Genomic DNA, 18,242 nt, shown 5'->3' with positions numbered 1-18,242 from the left:
ACACAAGTACGAAAACGCACAATGTCTATATTTTGAAAACAGTTATGATATTGGGTAACATAATATTACTTGTCCATGTTTGGCATCAGTATTTTGCACATGAATTTTTCAGGCTGGTAACCGTACTATTTGTTAACTATTAGTTAAGATGGGTTTTTCCATGGAAGGCATGATGAGTATGGACAAATATTTACTTCATTTATTACATGTTATGCTTGTGGATTCTCCAGTCTACTTCAGGTTAGTAATTATTTTTTCACAAAAGCAACTGATATTTCTCTCATAAATAAACAAATACTTATCACAGATTATAAATTTTGTGTTTCTGTTTGTGATTTGATATTCATGTAAACCATCTGGCACCCCAACCTTGATGAACCGCTTAAAATCCCCATTTGTTTCATGGCAAGACTTGACCTGAAATAATCTCCAAACAAAATTTAGTTTTGGAACTGAGATCTTTATCAAGAACTAACACAACTTGTGCATTTACTTAAGGACATGATGAAAAAAGAAGACAATACAGTATTTCTCAAAGAGTTGTTGACTTTATTTCTTAAGATAACATATATCATCAATACAAACAGTGTATCTGTATTTATTACCTAATATGGAAATACTGCCCAGCCCATCATCTTTCAAATACATAAATACATTGTGTGTTAATCATGTAAAACTCTGATCAAGGGCCACTTACATCCAATTGTGATTTTCCTCTTTACATGATCCATACAACCTTAAAAAAAGCCTCAAATTCAATGGGTTGCCTTGAAACCTGATTTAAATGTTTACAAGAAGCGTTTGTTCTCTGAATTTCCTGATAACTTGCTTGAATTATCTGAAAGCATGCAAAAGAACACCAAAAGTTCAAAACGAATAATGTATGCAATTTTATATTCAGAATTGACATGCCTGTAAAAAATAAAACAAGAAAAAGAATATCAAAATAAATGGGATATATTTGGGTGGATCAAAAGACGAGTGCTTTAGTGGTACAGTTACCAATATGCATTTTTCTACTGCTTTTGTACCAATGCAGTGATAAGCAAAGTAACATAAAGAGAAAGTTTAATCTCCTTGAAAAGAACTCTCCAGGGTATACAAATCATCTCTCTCTCTCTCTCTCTCTCTTTTTCTTTCATTTTATACCAAGTTGGTTTTACCTTACTTTACCAACAACCACCTTAAGACATATACCAAGTTGGTTTTACCTTCCTTTACCAACAACCACCTTAAGACATATACCAAGTTGGTTTTACCTTCCTTTACCAACAACCACCTTAAGACATATACCAAGTTGGTTTTACCTTACTTTACCAACAACCACCTTGAGACATATACCAAGTTGGTTTTACCTTCCTTTACCAACAACCACCTTAAGACATATACCAAGTTGGTTTTACCTTACTTTACCAACAACCACCTTAAGACATATACCAAGTTGGTTAATCATGAGGTTGTACCATATCCAAGATAGCTTTAACATGTGGATCTTTAAATACATTTTTATAACGTGATGTAATCCATAAACGGGATATTAAAATTTCTGTGTTAAATTCTGATATCTGTGGCAAATAAATATTTAATGCCATTGAAATGGTGCACTGGTATTATTCAAACGCATGATTGTTTTTAAATCTGTATAAATCTAATGAGATTCTGGGCTAGCCTTTCAACTGCCATCAGTCTGAAAATGTCGATGACAAGAATTTGCACAAGAGTATTCAACAAATACCTGATTATTTTCACAAATTTAAAATTCAGTAATTTTGTCTCGAAAGGGGAGAGGGATATCTTGGCACACATTTTATTTGTTGCAATTACAGATTAGCAAGATCTTTTATTCAAGTGAAAATAAAACCGACTCGTACAAATTTATGTACCAGTATCCAAGATTCTGCACCCCATGGAAGAAACATTTAAGATGCTATTTCAAGTAACTGAGTTTACCACATATTGTAAGAATAAAGAATACTGAAGCATTCTCAACCAAAATTAAGGGCTGTTTTGTCACAATGATTTTTAACTTTCATGAAGTGATACAAATTTTGGCTGCATCCATTTCAACAGGTAACTAATTTTGACAACTTGTTTTTGTGGTCTCACTCTGAGACCACTAAATTCCTTAAATTTCTCAAGAACTAATTGACCCACTGTACAGTATCTTAATTACTTCTGTACATGATGACTAGCAATCACCTGACTGCAAGTATTTCATACCTGATTAATACCAGTTCCACATCCATCCTCACTCTCTCTTTCCCCCCTCTCTCTCTCTTTCCTCTCTCTCTTTGGCATGTTTACTTTTATTATTTCACCATAGTTTCTATAGTATACATTACCAAAATATAAGGTACAGTTTAAGGTACCGATTTTTATGCAAAGATGCTGCTTGCCCAAGTTCTATTCATTTATAAGGTTCTTCAGCTCTATCACTTAAGTGCTTAAATGCCTTACTACAGTGGTTCCCAAGCTGTGGGCAGCAAACCCCTGGGGTTATTCCAAATGGGTCTGTGACTGACTGACTATACGATGTCTCGCACATATTCTACTAATTTTCAACTGTAAGTATTTATAGTTGTGATGAATAAAATTTGAATTCATTTACAACAGTTACTGAGTTCATAAAAGGATTTTTGTCATTATGTATTTTTTTCAATTAACGGAACCAAAAATTAGAAATATTAGAATGTGGGGGTCTGTGACATTTTTTGAAGTTAAGAATAGGTCCTCATATTTTAAAAGGTTGGGAAGCATAGTGTGGCTATTATGTTGTGAAATCCACTAGTTTGATGTGATAAACTCTTGTAAGGTAAAATAAAGAACTGGTTTTTATCATCACTCACAATAAAAGACAAGATGGTCTTAATGGACAAGAAGGCATGTATGAAGGTTGGTGACTTTTCTTTACCCAATTCATACAAACTACTGTGGAAAAAAAAAGGGGGGAGAACAGGTACTTTGGGCCTAAGTGATGCTACAAATTGCTGCAAGTATACTTAGTTAACATTTGTTTGAAAAACTGCTGCTGACAGATCAGCTGTCACTGTTGGTATAGCAAACTATGGACAGGTGGCTAATATTACAGATTGGACTTTAGGAAACTACTGATAGACATGTCAGGGTTAATATATCTACTTAATCTCTTTCTCTCATATACATATATATGCACTCAACAACACCAAACCATCAGAAGATGTAACATAACCTTGTGGATTATCTAAATTAAAAATTTCTTGCTCCATCTTTTCTTTCAAAATTTAAAAAAAAAATATTTTTCTAATTATACTGTAATAGGTTGACCTTTGTGCTCCCTCTTTTCTTGGGATGAAAAATTTTGCTCTACCAGGAAATAAGTTTAGCAAAAAGCTGTTTAGCAAAAAGCCATTTGGCATAAAACCATTGCAATGAATGAACAATAAAACTATCCGAACTGTTGGCCACTGTATTACAACTCTAAGGCAAATCAACGAGACACAGAACTCGTCTCCGCTAGTAATCCTCATACTAACATAAAAATTCAAAACAGATGAAAAAAACATTAGTAGAATAATGTCCCACAGGCACTGACATTTTACTTGTACCATCTACTTTATTTTCCCATTACATTGCACACAATCATGTCAGTAATATTTCAGCTTGAGACAGCAAAAAAGCCAGCAAATTCCAAAATCGTGCTGCAAATTGACATGAACAGGTGCATATTTCATAGAAGTTTTATAAGTAATAAAAAAATTTCATCTAAACTGACCGTGATTACATCTTTCACAGCATTCTGTAGCTGTTGTAAAGAAGTATAATTAAGGAATATATTTCTCTGTATCTCAAAACTTCATAAGCAAAACAGTGCTGTCGTTGCTAACAAATACTTGTACGCTAGGTTCCAAAATAATTACCCACAAGTTTTATTATTTACAAATTATGTGACAGTAAATTCCCTACAATGAAAGTAAAGACCATGTCCGCAGTTTCACCAAAGACAGAAGTTGGTAATTATACTTCACTAATGATTTTTTAATACTAATTTAAATATTATTGCAAGTTCAAAAACTTCAAATTTTGTATGAAGGCACTTGAAATCAAACGTATTCCATTTCAGACTTTTCTGCCAGAGCTGTCCCAACGAATGCTACTTAAAATTGCATATCTTTGGAGATATGACCTCACTGGGGATGAAGGGGCATGCTCCTGGGATCAGGGACTCCTGGAGATTCCAGATTTTGTTGAAGCTGTATAAGCCAGCGTTTCGTGGAGTTGTCATCCTTGAGACACTGAGCAAATGTGGAGTCTTTCAATTGGTCTGGTAAACACTGTCTGAGAGCCTCTCTGGCTCTGCAAAGATGAAGAAAAATATAATAAAGAAAAATGGTATAATACTGTAGAATCAAAAAATTTCATGGGGTACCAATTTTTTAAAAATTTCTTTACTGCCCCAAACCATGAATTTAAAGATCAAAAAAAACAAAAACATTAGTCACATACAATCAAGCAGTTCCTCCCACCCATTTTCTTGTTTCATTCATGGGGATCAAAAATGCCATTTGATAAATCGACATAATTTCTGTAATCTGGTAATATATTAGCTTTTACATGCGTTCATTTTTATTTTAATGAGTCTTTAAAAAAATAATTTGGTAATAGTGCACAATACAAAACAGTAAACATGTTTGATTTACTAATAATGCTGAGAACAATTTTAAACCACATTTGCATCTCTGAAACATAATTTTTAACAGAACCTTTGATTAGTAACATTTATTTTAGTAACATTTATTTTAAACAAACACCTTTTCAACTTTGTAAGCCAAGTGCTACAGCTTCTTTGATCTAGCTGATTTCTACAACAGCATCCTACATGCATTTCTAGGCAATGTGTCCTGTTCCATTCTCAATATTTAATCACAATCATATATATAACAATATGAAACTGTATCAAGACAATCATAGGAATTTTTTTACTCAAACTGGGACACGTTCAACAATAACCTGTCTTACAAACTGAATTCTGTCAAACAAAGCAGTAAAAGACATACAAGAAATAAAAGAATCGCAAGTGGAGCGAAGTATGGCATGCATATTATAATAGCTGTCAGATGTTCAGTAAGCCTAATGGGTATATAGGGGGAATGATTAAGTTTTTTATCAATTCCATTAAACGGCATCATCTTTGTTATGTAAACTGTTTACACATTGAGAAATTATTATTAATGAAGTGATACTGTACATGACTGACTGAGCATATCACCACTATGGAGGCCACATTTTTTATCTGATTATGATCACACTTAGAATGCTTATATCACCAAGATAAAGACATGTTCAATAACGAGGGAGAGATATATTAATGAGATGACATTGCTTCTGACTGCCTGCATTTGTTATGACACTGTAATCCGCACTTCTGATTTGATTTTAATCAAATGTGAAATATGGGGATGTGTCATCAAGGACTGATTTGACAATGAGCAATATACATGCATATTAATGAGGTAATCTTGCATATGATCAACCATATTACCACTGGTGGTCAAGTTTCTGATCCGAGTTTAAACAAAAGTGGAATATATGCACCAAAAGGCTGAACTAGTTCATTAATGAGATACCCACATATTACTGAGGTGATCTTGCATTTCATCATGAGCTTCTTACCACACTGGAAGTAATATTTCTGATCCAACTTTCATCAGTTTTGAAATATGGGCTTATATCAAACTTTTAGTCAAGTTCAGTAATGAGTGAGATCCATTTATATTAATGAGGAAACCTTGTATCTGATTGACTGACCACTGGATGCCAGATTTCTGGTCCAATTTTGATCCAACTTCGAACACATTCTTATATCATCACGAACGTGGGTGAGTTAGATACTGAGTGAGATCCAAGCAGTGTGTGTGTGTGTGATTTGGATTTTTAATGTAGCTTTAAAAAATTCTGTCATATCGCTACAGCATCTGCAGGGTGGCAATTTATAGTGATGTCTAGCACTGGGGCAACATGACACATATACAGCATAATGTCCCACCCAGTCACATTATCCTGACACCAGGCCGACCAGTACTAATACTAACCTCTTAATGCTGAGTGCCTAGAGAGGCAGTTGTTAGTACCATTTTTATAAGTCTTTGGTATGACTCAGCTGGGATAGAACCCACAACCTCCTGCATCTGAGGCGGATGCTCTAACCCCTAGGCCACTGGAGCAGTTACATAGAAATGAGGCAAGTTTGCATATGATTGGCTGCGGCTGTTACCACTCTGGAGGCCATATTTTATATCCAATTTTTATCAAACTTTAATATGTTTATATCATCAAGATCTTAGGCATGTTTAATAATGACCACAGTCCATGCATATTAATGAGGTCATCTTGTATGTTTGAGCAAACTTGCTAAACAGGTTTAAATCACCCAAATCTTGGATGAGTACAATATAAGCAAGATCTACTCTTATTGAAGTTATTTTGCATCTGATTCGCTAAGCTTGTCAACACTTTATCGACTCTATCTCTTGATTACACTTTTATAAAATTTGGTCAAGTCTGATTATACCTTCCTATTTGTTTGTACCCCCTGCCATTTAAAAAAAAAAAAAAAGTAAAAATGAGATAAAATATGCATAGAACTTAGTTCATTCACTGTTTTATAATTTCAATCCCAATTATGACTGGGGGGGGGGGGACTAACACTGCCTTCGTCAGAGCATTTCGCACCAAACAGAAGTTTTCAGTGTGAAAGACAACCCTGCTCACCAGTCATTTCCAGTTCCTGGACAAGTCTATTTTCAGCAAAGGGGTGGATGCACAACTACACATATATGTACATAGGAGGAAAGTACTATGACATCTGCTTCCAATATTTACAACACTGAATCAAGAAAAGGAAAAGAATGACAACTACAAATTTGCCTTTCATGTGGACTTAACAAGTGGAGTAATTTCTGTCATGTGTACAAAGGGACATAACTCTCACCCTTATGGTAATTGACAGAATTTTCCAGCAGTTACTGAATAAGATGAATTATGTCACTCTGTTGTCCGAGGAAAATAGATTCACCCATAGTATATGCAATATGGCACTGCATTCGTATGGAAATTCTGTTGAGCTTGAAACAATCATGTAATACCAATGTTAGGGTTACTCATGTCTTAGGTTTGAAATGATGAATGAATGAATGAAATTACTAAATTCTGTGCCTTTTTTTATCACCTTAAAGATTTTTGTTCTTGAAATTGTTGGGGGATACAAACAAATGGGGATTTATGCAAAAACTATAAATATGTGGTGTTATCATTGCCCTGTAGATGGAATGTATAGTGTTATCACTGCACTGTGGAAGGTTTATATAATGTTATCATTGCCCTGTAGATGGGATATATAGTGTTACCACAGCACTGTGAAAGGCTTATATAGTGTTATCCCTGCCCTGTAGAAGGCATATATAGTGTTATCATTGCACTGTGGAAGGTTTATATAATGTTATCATTGCCCTGTAGACGGGATATATAGTGTTATCATTGCACTGTGGAAGGTTTATATAGAGTCATCATTGCAATCAGTGCTATTATTGTCCTCAGGAAGGTCTATATAATATTATCATTGTCCTGTTGATGGGATGTATAGTGTTATCATTGCACTGTGGAAGGTTTATATAGTGTTATCATTGCTATCAGTGTTATCATTGCACTGTGGAAGGTTTATATAGTGTTATCATTGCAATCAGTGTTATCACTGTCCTCAGTAAGGTTTATGTAGTGTTATCATTGCAAGCAGTGTTATCATTGTCCTCAGGAAGGTTTATATAGTGTTATCATTGCAATCAGTGCTATCATTGTCCTCAGGAAGGTTTATATAGTGTTATCATTTGCCATATGGACATGTTTATACTGTGAAAAGGTTATATAGTGTTATCAATGTCCTCTGGAAAGGTTATATAGTGTTATCATTGCCCTGTGGAAGGGTTATATATAATGTTATCATTGCCCTATAGAAGAGTTATATAGTTTATCATTGCATTATGCCCTTAGTGTTATCATTGTCCGTCTGGTCAAACTGACCTCACATTGAGGAGTTTTAATGTTCAAGAACACATTTCTTTCTGTAATGATAACTGCTGGTGTGTCTTCCCATTTCGAAGAATGTTCCTGTACTCGTTCTCTGGTTATTATGCATGCCCAATTCTGATTGCAAGATGTTGGAAATGTATTTGTTCGTTTGTCATACTGCTTCTTAGAAATTAGATAAGAGAATATTGTTATTATTATGTTAATATAATTTACAATCCACAAAAAAAAAATTATCTTTAAAATACTGTATCTGGAGAAGTTAACCCTTACCTGGGATTGTCAGAGAGTCGAAGATAACATCTAACAACATGTTTCAGAAGTCTTGCTGATGGTTCTCTGGACAAGTGTAGTACCATCTTGCCCTGGAACAAGAGTTAAACATTTTATGTTTAAATTTTATTCTGGCAATTTCGCATGAATTACAAGATTCCTATTACGTAACTGGAATCTGCAAAATACACAAAAGTTTACAGGCATCAGTTTGAATTGTAGTGGTCAGGTTTTTGGTTATCATTTAATGTTATGATCACTTGAATCTGAAGTTCTTTTTTCTTCTGATTTTATGAAAATAATGAGAAACACTAGTTACTAGAAAATAACTAGTAGTAATGTCCCTTTGATTTTTTTATAATTGGTCATACACTTTTTAGAGTCACTGATATCTGGAAAAACATGGAAACATCTTCCAATGCATACTCTTAAATGTTTGAATTTGATTCTGGCAATTTTGCATGAAATCATGAAAGCTGGTTTCACAGAGTTCCATGTAGCTGCTTATTATTATGATAAAACACTATGTAATTCTTTCAAAGAAGAATGATAAGTGGAACAATTTAAAGATTACAATAAATTTACATGCAGAGTCTAATAATACAAGAAAAACACAATAGGACTGACATCCAGGCATGTTTTCTGCAGTCTAGCTATCTAGCTTTTTATAAAGAATTAAATGTACACCAAGCAGTTTTGGACACGGCACATAGAGGATTCCTGAAAAGCTGAACAAATAATCCTTGCAAATCAAGAGCAGCTCCAGCACAATTTTCAAAGGACCCAAGAAAGGCACTATCAGAGCAAGTGGAACCTTTCTTGACAGAGTATCAAGCAGACCAACCAATGCTTCCCATTGCTCATAAAGATTTGAATGCAATTGCATGCAGCCTCTGTAAACAATACTGCAAGCCAGAAAAAGTGGAAGCTATCAAGTCAGCAAAGGATGTGTTGGCATTTGTAGTGACTGATTCCAGAAATAATTATTGTGAACAAAGCAGAAGCAGAGGCTAAGCTTGAAAGACTACTCACTGTGATTGTCAAGAAGATATGACATCACAAAGTGTGATTCTGTCCTCAGAAAATTCTTAATTTGTTGATCAAGCTGTCATCAGTGGGTCCCTGAGCTCATTTTCCAGGAAAACTGACAGACTTGATAAATTTCATTATGACAGACTTGCATGTCAGGAAGAATATATTCATCTGTGACCAGTTGTTAAAACATTTTTTCTTTTGCCTCATGGACAGGCTACTGTTGAAAGGGTTTTTCCATCAATAAAAAGTGTGAAGATGTAAATATGAAAGAAAGGACTCTGATTGCAAGGAGAGTAACTGTTGAGAAAGAAATGCTGGTGGAATACACCAAAAATGCTTATAAATGCAGGCAATGCGTATAGTAGGTACAGCATGTACTTAGACAAGCAGAGAAAACACCTTGAGCAAGAGAGAAGCGGACAGAAAAGAAAAGCACTGGATGTGGAACTAGCAGGGTTAAAGAGAAGAAAGGCATGTACAGAAAAATACATTCAGGCCATGAAAGCTGCTGCTGCTGATTATGCCTTGAAAGCAGAGACACACAGGAAAATTTCCTCCATCACAACATCAAATAGTGTGAAGGACAAAATCATTGAACATTGAGCGATTGAAAAACGGGTTGATGACAAGCTACAAGAACTAAAAAAAGTCATTTTAAAATATTGTGGACTTTGTAAATAGTGTAGACATTGTACAATAAACATTGTTCAGTGACTGTACAGGTGTAGGATGTGTAGTATAATGGGAATGATATCAGTGATCATACTCTTGACTGTCCTTTTTAAAAATAAATTTGCAAGAAATATTTCTGATATGAAGTATAGTAAGTATTAACTTATTTATTTTTCATTTCTGTATCCTTTCAAATTATTGTAATAATGCACCTTGAAAACCATGATTTTGAACCTTGTAAAACCTTGAAAAACCCTTGAAATTTCTAAAAGAAATATGCTACTAACCCTGCATGTCTCAGTCATATAGCATGATGTCCCAGCCAGTCACATTACCCGACACCAGGTCAACCAGTCCTAACACTAACCTCTTAATGCTGAGCGCCTAGTGAGGCAGCTGTTAGTACCATTTTTGTAAGTCCTTAATGGCAACCATTGCCTACAACTATTCAATTCACAAACTGGCCAACAGTAGCAAAGCTTTGAATGATTTAGTACAAGACTATGACACCATCTACTATGGGTTCAAGAATGTAGAGTAGGTACAATGCACTCTTCTGTATGTCATAAGAGGCAACTAATGATGGTAACCTGTTGTCTGATGCATCCTGTGATGGTTTTCAGCTGAAAAGGTTGTCATAGTGTCCTGTATTCATTTCTGCAACATCTACTTTTCTGCTGGAACGGTTGTCTTCCTGGGGATTTTGGCAAGGTGTTAACTTGGTCAGTTTTGCTAATTACTGTTCTCCACAATATAGCCAGAATTGTGCTGGTGTGCCATTAAAACTGTATATACACACATACCTCACAATGGGTAACAATTACATAGAAAAGGATATGAAAAAGATTACTTCAGTATCACATAAAAGTCCATCTGACAGAGATTAAGTCAGTCTTGAGAGGTGCAGGTCTTTTGTTCCTACCTCCAGAGTGGGTAATTGGGGGTATGGGGAGAGAGAAAACAATGCTGAATGACAGCTGATAGTGCAAAACAAGTATTTAACCATCTTGTTTGTCTTCCACGTGCTGAGATGTACAGTTACCTGGGCATTCTTACATCACTGTTTGAAATCTGCTCATTTTTTTTTCCAAGTCAGAAGATCAGATCTATGATCTTCACTAATGTCATCCTAAGCCGACAATCTTTCCAACTGCCCCCAATTTCCATACCTAACTGTTTCACTTTTCAACCCATCTTCTGGATACATTTCACATTCTAAAAATTTCCTTCATAAGTTACTGGTACATCAATTTGCCAAGCCCATTTCAAGGCAATTTCTGTACAAGCCACATCAGTTCTCAATCATGTAAGTGTTTGCATGCAAAAGCTAAGGGCATCTTTGCATGACACAGTTCTTAACAAGAGAACAATTTTCTTGTATTCTTTTTTCTTGCTCTAATAGGACCATTCCCGTGGCCTAATTGGTAAGAGCATTACCTCAAATGCAGGAGCTCACAGGATTGAACCCTGGCTAAGTCATACCAAATACTTATAAAAACGGTAGTAGCAGCTGCCTCACTTGGCACTCAGCATTAGAGGTAAGTGTTAGGACTGGTCAGCCTGGTGTCTGGATTATGTGACTGGGTGGGACATGATGCTGAATGTTTGTGGCACGATGCTCCAGTGCTAGACATTACTATAAACTGCCACACTGCAGACATCATAGCAATTTGACTGAACTTTTTTTTAAGTTGCATTAAAAATCCAAATCTAACACACACTCTTGCCCTAACAAGAAGAACATTGTACATAACATCATAACATGAAAATCTCAAACTGTATACTTGGCATCAGGGCAAAAATTCCCAAACAGGTTGCCCAAAGACTGCCTATGTTTATTTAAAACTACTGGGGGGTAGATCAATTGAGATCATGGACAAAAGTACCCCAAAAAACTGATTAAAAAAATAATTACTTTTGAATAAAATAGAAATTCATGAACTGGGTAATTTCCACCCTGTATTGGGTCTCAAAAGTTTTGTCACTCTCAGTTAGTTTTGCAAGAAGCCCAAGACAGCGTCTCTGCAGAAGACAACTCAACTCAACAGATCCTATTCAGAGAAATGAAACTTTACTTTAAAATACACTATCCAAGAATCTGTGTAGTAAGGCATTGATATTCGTTTCTAACATCAGAGTATTTCAAAAAATTAAATTAACAGCTCTATGTAAATTGAATTTACAAAATCTTTCAACACATTTTTTAAAAGTAAACAAGCTTGCAATTCCAGGTAGCAAGCTATGGGATTTACACAAAATAGACCTTAACACATATCTCACATATACCGAAAGAAATGTTATATTCCACATACCAAGATCATAGCCACATGGGAGAACCTTTCGTATGTTTGACAGATATAGGCTAGCCCCGTCTCATCCAACAAGATTTTCTGGAGAATAAAAGTGGCAACCTGGAAAACAGAAAATTCATATTAACAGTTTGTGCCCACATTACATGTTTTTAAATCACATCCAACCATCACTGATGTAATGTGTAATAAGTTCTTCATTAATTGTGATCTTATGAAATGTATATAGAACTTGTCACAAAACAGACCATTCTAAACGGGTGTAGAAAAATTAGTTGCCCAGCAGCCTGGGTCAACAACATTTTAGCTTCTGGCAACCAAGTGTATCACAGTCACAACCTGGTCATTCAACTAGATTTTCACTGCTATGGTTTATAACAAATCTAATAATTATGATTAAAAAAACAAGGGTTGTAGATGCAACCTACAGGTCTGCTAGCTCTTGTTCAAACCTGGTGTTAATAATCACAAAAGATTTGATACCTACATGTCCGCGTCAATCATGCCTAGTAATCCTGTGATGACCAAGTGATTCAGGGATGGGTAATGGTAGATGTCAAGCTCACTGTAATAAGCACATTTATTTTCTGGTGCTGATTAGGGTAATGCAAAGCAACTGCCCAAAGATAAGGAACCAGGAAGAAATCTTTACTCAAATAATTACTACATCATAAGTATTGTGTTTTATTGGAGGACCAAGTATATGCCCATTTGTTAATGTGATGCCATCATTAATGCCTGCTGGCAAAATCAAATAATTGTAGAACAATGTATAGATCAGAACTTGCAGCCTATTGACATAAACAAATAAATTTTAATTGAAGTTGGTACCTAGGGCTTCTATTAACATATGCTTTTATTTTGTATCTCCATGTCAACATAAGCATGACAATTTTGGTAGGAGCTAAAGACTATAGGCCTGGGACTTTACTACTTTTTTATGTATATATGGTGGCGCTCACCAGATAATATGTACTTTTGAGAGAGTTACGTATGTAAGGTGAAGTAGTTCGCATTTAAAACATGCACAGTGGAGAGAATGTTGGCATATCTCTATGCTACATTAATGTAATGTGGATGATATTTCTTTTGGATATTGTACTTTTGGAAATTTTACATGATTTAAGTACACTGATAACTAAAATGACTGCTCCCTTGTGTTAAAAAATCAGTCTGAATTAGTCTAAAGTGCATATACATAGCAGCTATTAAAATAGGGAAAATGAATTTTGCCAGACTAGACAATACCAGCTTCTGAAAGTACAATGAATGAATTACCAAATATATCAAATGTAAAAAAAGTTATCGGCTCTTTTTTATACAATTGACCTCTGAAGTTCAGGAAGTGAAAATGACCAAGTAGAGCTAGCACTTTTTTGAAAGGTGCACATTTGAAGGCCAAGCTGTATACTCTATAACCCATAGTACACCCATCAAACATACACCAAAATAAAGGGAATTAAAGGTTCTTTGCATTATACCTAAGATATACAAAGTCTTTTTTAAACAGCCAGTAAAACCAGTGAGGAGAGCCGGGGAAATTCTTTTTCTTTAAAATCCTAACCCTATGCAAAATGTGAAACTGTATAGCGCCACCTATATACTTTTTCAATATTCTAGATTACTACAATTTAAGGGGCAACTGCAGCAATATACTGGACAACACTGAATTTTCAAAATGTATCTACCCCATTGAGGTTTACACAACATGGAAAAATCATTTCTCACTCTAGGCATAACAGGAAGTTGTGAATGACCATTAGAGAGGCTTGATAAATTTTATCCATAATGCCAAAATGGTATATTATAGACTTTTTAATACTAATAATAATAATAATAACAATAGCAGCAGCAGTAGTAACTATTTTGTAGTTGTAGCTGCTGTCATTTCTGTTTTTATTCAAGTTATGTTTATGAAGTACAGTTTATTACTAGATATTATTTGGTCTCAAATTTGTTTTTCCACAAAGGTAACTTGATACATGATCTTGAAACACCCTTAGTATAAGCAATATAGCAATTCATCTGCCTGTTTTGAAATTTGTACCTTTCTTAATGTGTTTCTCATTTAAAATGCACTTTGAAAGATATCATTAGTATTGTGTTTTGTCATTTTTGAGATGAAATGTGCCACTAATTAAACACATTAATTTATCAGCATTTCATTTACCTGGGGTAGTAACTGTTTAAGACCCTAATCATATAATTACTGGCAGTCAGTCTGTGGCATGTTCAAATTGCAAAAACAATGCAGTGGTCCCCTTCTTATACGGCCACCCCTTCTGCACCAGGAAAGTGGCCTTATAAGATGGGTTACCTTTCCAGAGGGGGAATACATTTTTTGTGAGAAGTATATGTAATGTATGTAGTAAGAAAGCTACATACTTCAAAGCATTTATCTTCATTTAAAAGTAACAAATATTAAACGGTTCTTCTTGTTATAATAATAATAGACTAATTTCAAATGAATATACATGAATCGTTTTTATTCTTGGCGTAAGCATGATATGTGAGCAGGTATTGTTGTCATGCATATTCCAAAACCATTCAATAACATCATTTAAATTTTGGTACATACATAATTCTCTTTCCATTGCTCCATTTTCCCACTGCTGCTGAATAACCTCCTTACTGGTTATGATGTTGTTTATTTGAGTCTTTTCAACATAAAATTGTTCAGCAACTCCCACCTTACCTGATGTCGTTGAGTAGAATAACCTACTTTCTTCTAAAATAATACATCTCCATTTACATGATGATATGTTAATGTTTGGCAATGATTTATTCGGATGTTGCTAACTGTATGCAATTTAATTATGCAGATGAAACTTTTGTAGAGTGGACAAAATGCCTTCTTCATAAAGGAAGCGATAAATGTGTTGTCACGTGATTTTTCGGTCTTTGCCTGGTACCCTGTTTTATTCCATTTCTCTGTGTGTAAGTTAATGCACAAAATCTATTTTTAGCCTATGCTGACCTGTTATGTTCTTGACGATTACATCCAGTTGTAATCTTCAAAGAGAAGAACTCAACAGATGTGTGAAGCCCAAAACTCTATTATAACATTGTTACCCCATTTCCTGTAAACGTCAGATTTTATTGACAATAATATAATATTAATCTTAGGGTTATATGTACTTTAGTCAATGCTTCTTTCAGTAATGGAAACTTGACAATGGGAGACATGTATCAGTGATAGAGATAATCTGATTACTTAACTTACTTCACAATATGAATTAATTATTGGTTCTGGATACATCTGAAATAAAAAGTGGCCACTTGTGAGGGAAACATTTTACATTTTTGTACTAATATGCTAGCCATTGGTTATGTTAGAGGGGTGGCCATTCTTGAGGGGTACTTTTGAACACAAACTCGTCGGTGCCAAGGAATTCTGGCTGTAAGAAGCAGGTGGCTGCTGGTCAGGGGTGCGATTCACGAGGGGGACTACTGTACTATAGCTTCCTAAAATATATGACAAATTAGTGCATTTTCAAATATTTCAACCCCACATCCAGCAATACAGTAACATGGCAACATGAATATTGCCTTCCACTACCTCAGGGTGAAGTCTTTCACCCAAAAGTGACTTTTGCTCCCCTGGTCAGTCCAAAATGATTCCAACATAACCCAAGTTTCTGGCATCTAAAAGGTCAGAGATTTCATATTAGCCAATCAGCAAATCATAAAGGTCAGTGATTTCATGTTAGCCAGTTAGAAACAGTTTTTATTCGAGTCAGATTTTAAATATCTGGAATATTTTGTGATCTTGGCATCAAGGATTGTACATCTACTCTAAATCACAAAATTTTTTAAAGTTATTAAAACCAACCATCATACCATGAATTTCTGAGACAAAATGAAAAACTGAATACAATTAGAAATGACAACAACAATAACTTGAAAATTTTAAAAATTATTTCACAAATGGCTTTCTTAGAAATTTTGATCCTGGTAAAAGATTTGAAGTAATCTTTTACAATCATGCTTTCTTTGAAATTTTGATGCATACATACTTGTAAATGATTTTACCAATTACAATGGACTTACTGTTTTTGAAAGTTCACTTCCTGACTCCATAATGCGCAGACAAAGAGGAATAATCTCGGTCGTCAACAGGAAGTTGATCACTTCTTGTTCATCAGTCTATTGAGAAGACAAACAAATTTAATATGGATAACAAATAAAACCTATTTAATCCTATTCCCTGACCTATGGCTCACCAATCACTTAGGATCAGAATATTTATAACAGTTTTTCAAGAGAATTTCGATCAAACTTGACATCAGGCTATGTGTGATAAGGTACAAAGTAAAGATTGACAATAACACCTATAACTTTCCTTTATTTATCACATGTGAAAGAAAACGTTTTAATAACTCAAAATATCGATGATGAGCAGTGAAAACAATAAGGGGCCTAATTTTTAGAGAAAATATGTTAGCAACTTAATTTTTTTTTGATAATTAAGAAGAAATGAGTAAATATCAAAAGCAATTTATACATGTAATTATTAAACTAATTTAGCACAAACTGAAACATGAGATTATGCATGCAATGAAATGTACTGTCTTGTGACAAGCCATTTCTACGGATTTAGTGCAAGCTCTAGTTCTTACATTTAAGCTCCAAAAACTAAAAAGAGAAAATACTGTGCTATATTAAGTAAAAACAATGTTATCTGCCAACTGCAAAGACTCATCAATATGGGCCATTGGTCTGTAGTAACATGAAAGGAAAACACGATGACTTTATTTAAGAATGAACTGCATTATAACTTCATAACTTTGTCCAAATGACAGCGCTAGTTCTTCTAGGCCATACAAAAATGTAGGTACATGAAACAAATATTTTCCAAGTATATCAACAGAGTTACCTTGACAAGGGCACCAATGACCCCTAAACTAGTTAATCTCAGGTACTCAAATGGCCGTGTCTTGCTGACTGTGTGCAGGAATGGGTAGAGGAACAAGGGAATGTGGGCTGTAACATAACGAAGATGAAAGTTGGGAAAGGTCATAAAAAGCTAAGTAGGTTACTGGTAAGTGTACAGCTAAGTGGATATACATCCAGTATTTCCGTAAGTTAACTGACTTGGTTGGATACAGTACATAGCAAATAGCATCTTCGCTAGCCAAAGTTCTAATGAGATAACCCTATCTACACCTTGGTGGATCATACAGATATTTCAGAGCTTTGTCCAAATGATATCTATTTGGATTTCACAGGTTGTCTTCCTTAGCATGCAATGCCAACTAACCAACAGCATGCAACAGTGGTGCAATGTACGCTTGACCAAAATGGTAGAGGCAACTGACTTCAAAAGGATGCTTTGTAAGTTAACATCAAAAGTATGATTATATACTAGAGAGAAGCCATTACATGTATTTGACAGAATGGATGTATTTGTACAAATACGGACTGCCAATCTAAAATTGCTTATTTAGGAGTCCATTCCAGTTGTGTGCTCCACTTGTCTCAATCTTGTAGAAACAGTGTTCAAATTTGAACAGCTTGATTTTGTTGGATGCAGTGGCTTGTTGCCACATTCAATGAAATTCACAGACCTGAAGCATCAAAATATCTGTTGTTGTTGTTGTTGTTGGGTTTAACGCCATTTTTCAGCACACGATAGGCTATGTATGGCAGCCAGTATTAATGGTGGAGGAAGAACCCAGGAAAACCCTGGGAAGAACCACCGACCCACGAGAAGCTACTGGCAAGCTTTCTCACATACCCACACTGGCCGAATCCTGGACTCGAACCCACGCAGACAGAGGTGAGATGGCAGTGATCCGTAACGAAGAGCGCTTTAGACCACTCGGCCACTCGGGGCCCCTCAAAATATCTGAACAATCTGCCAAAGTGTAGATATGCTTAACTACCAGAACATTA

At 35.1% G+C, this 18,242-nt stretch overlaps 1 protein-coding gene across 1 annotated transcript in view; it reads right to left on the bottom strand.

The window, feature by feature from the left end:
- Positions 1-528: 528 nt before the first annotated feature.
- The window catches only part of LOC149779577 (CCR4-NOT transcription complex subunit 9), a 64,390-nt gene continuing 46,676 nt past the window's right edge, over positions 529-18,242 (bottom strand). The window contains exons 5-9 of the mRNA XM_089940324.1: positions 17,224-17,330; positions 16,398-16,493; positions 12,351-12,449; positions 8,332-8,423; positions 529-4,332 (exon numbers count right to left, since the gene is read on the bottom strand). Of these exons, the coding sequence (XP_089796450.1) occupies positions 4,164-4,332; positions 8,332-8,423; positions 12,351-12,449; positions 16,398-16,493; positions 17,224-17,330 (563 nt within the window). The 3' untranslated portion in view covers positions 529-4,163. The remainder of the gene's footprint in view (positions 4,333-8,331; positions 8,424-12,350; positions 12,450-16,397; positions 16,494-17,223; positions 17,331-18,242) is intronic.

Source organism: Sinohyriopsis cumingii, chromosome 17 (genome assembly GCF_028554795.1).
Source record: "Sinohyriopsis cumingii isolate HCF-2022 chromosome 17, ASM2855479v2, whole genome shotgun sequence".
NCBI lineage: Eukaryota > Metazoa > Mollusca > Bivalvia > Unionida > Unionidae > Sinohyriopsis > Sinohyriopsis cumingii.
Note: the sequence above shows the minus strand (reverse complement) of the source record. Positions and strands in the feature narration are given on the sequence as shown.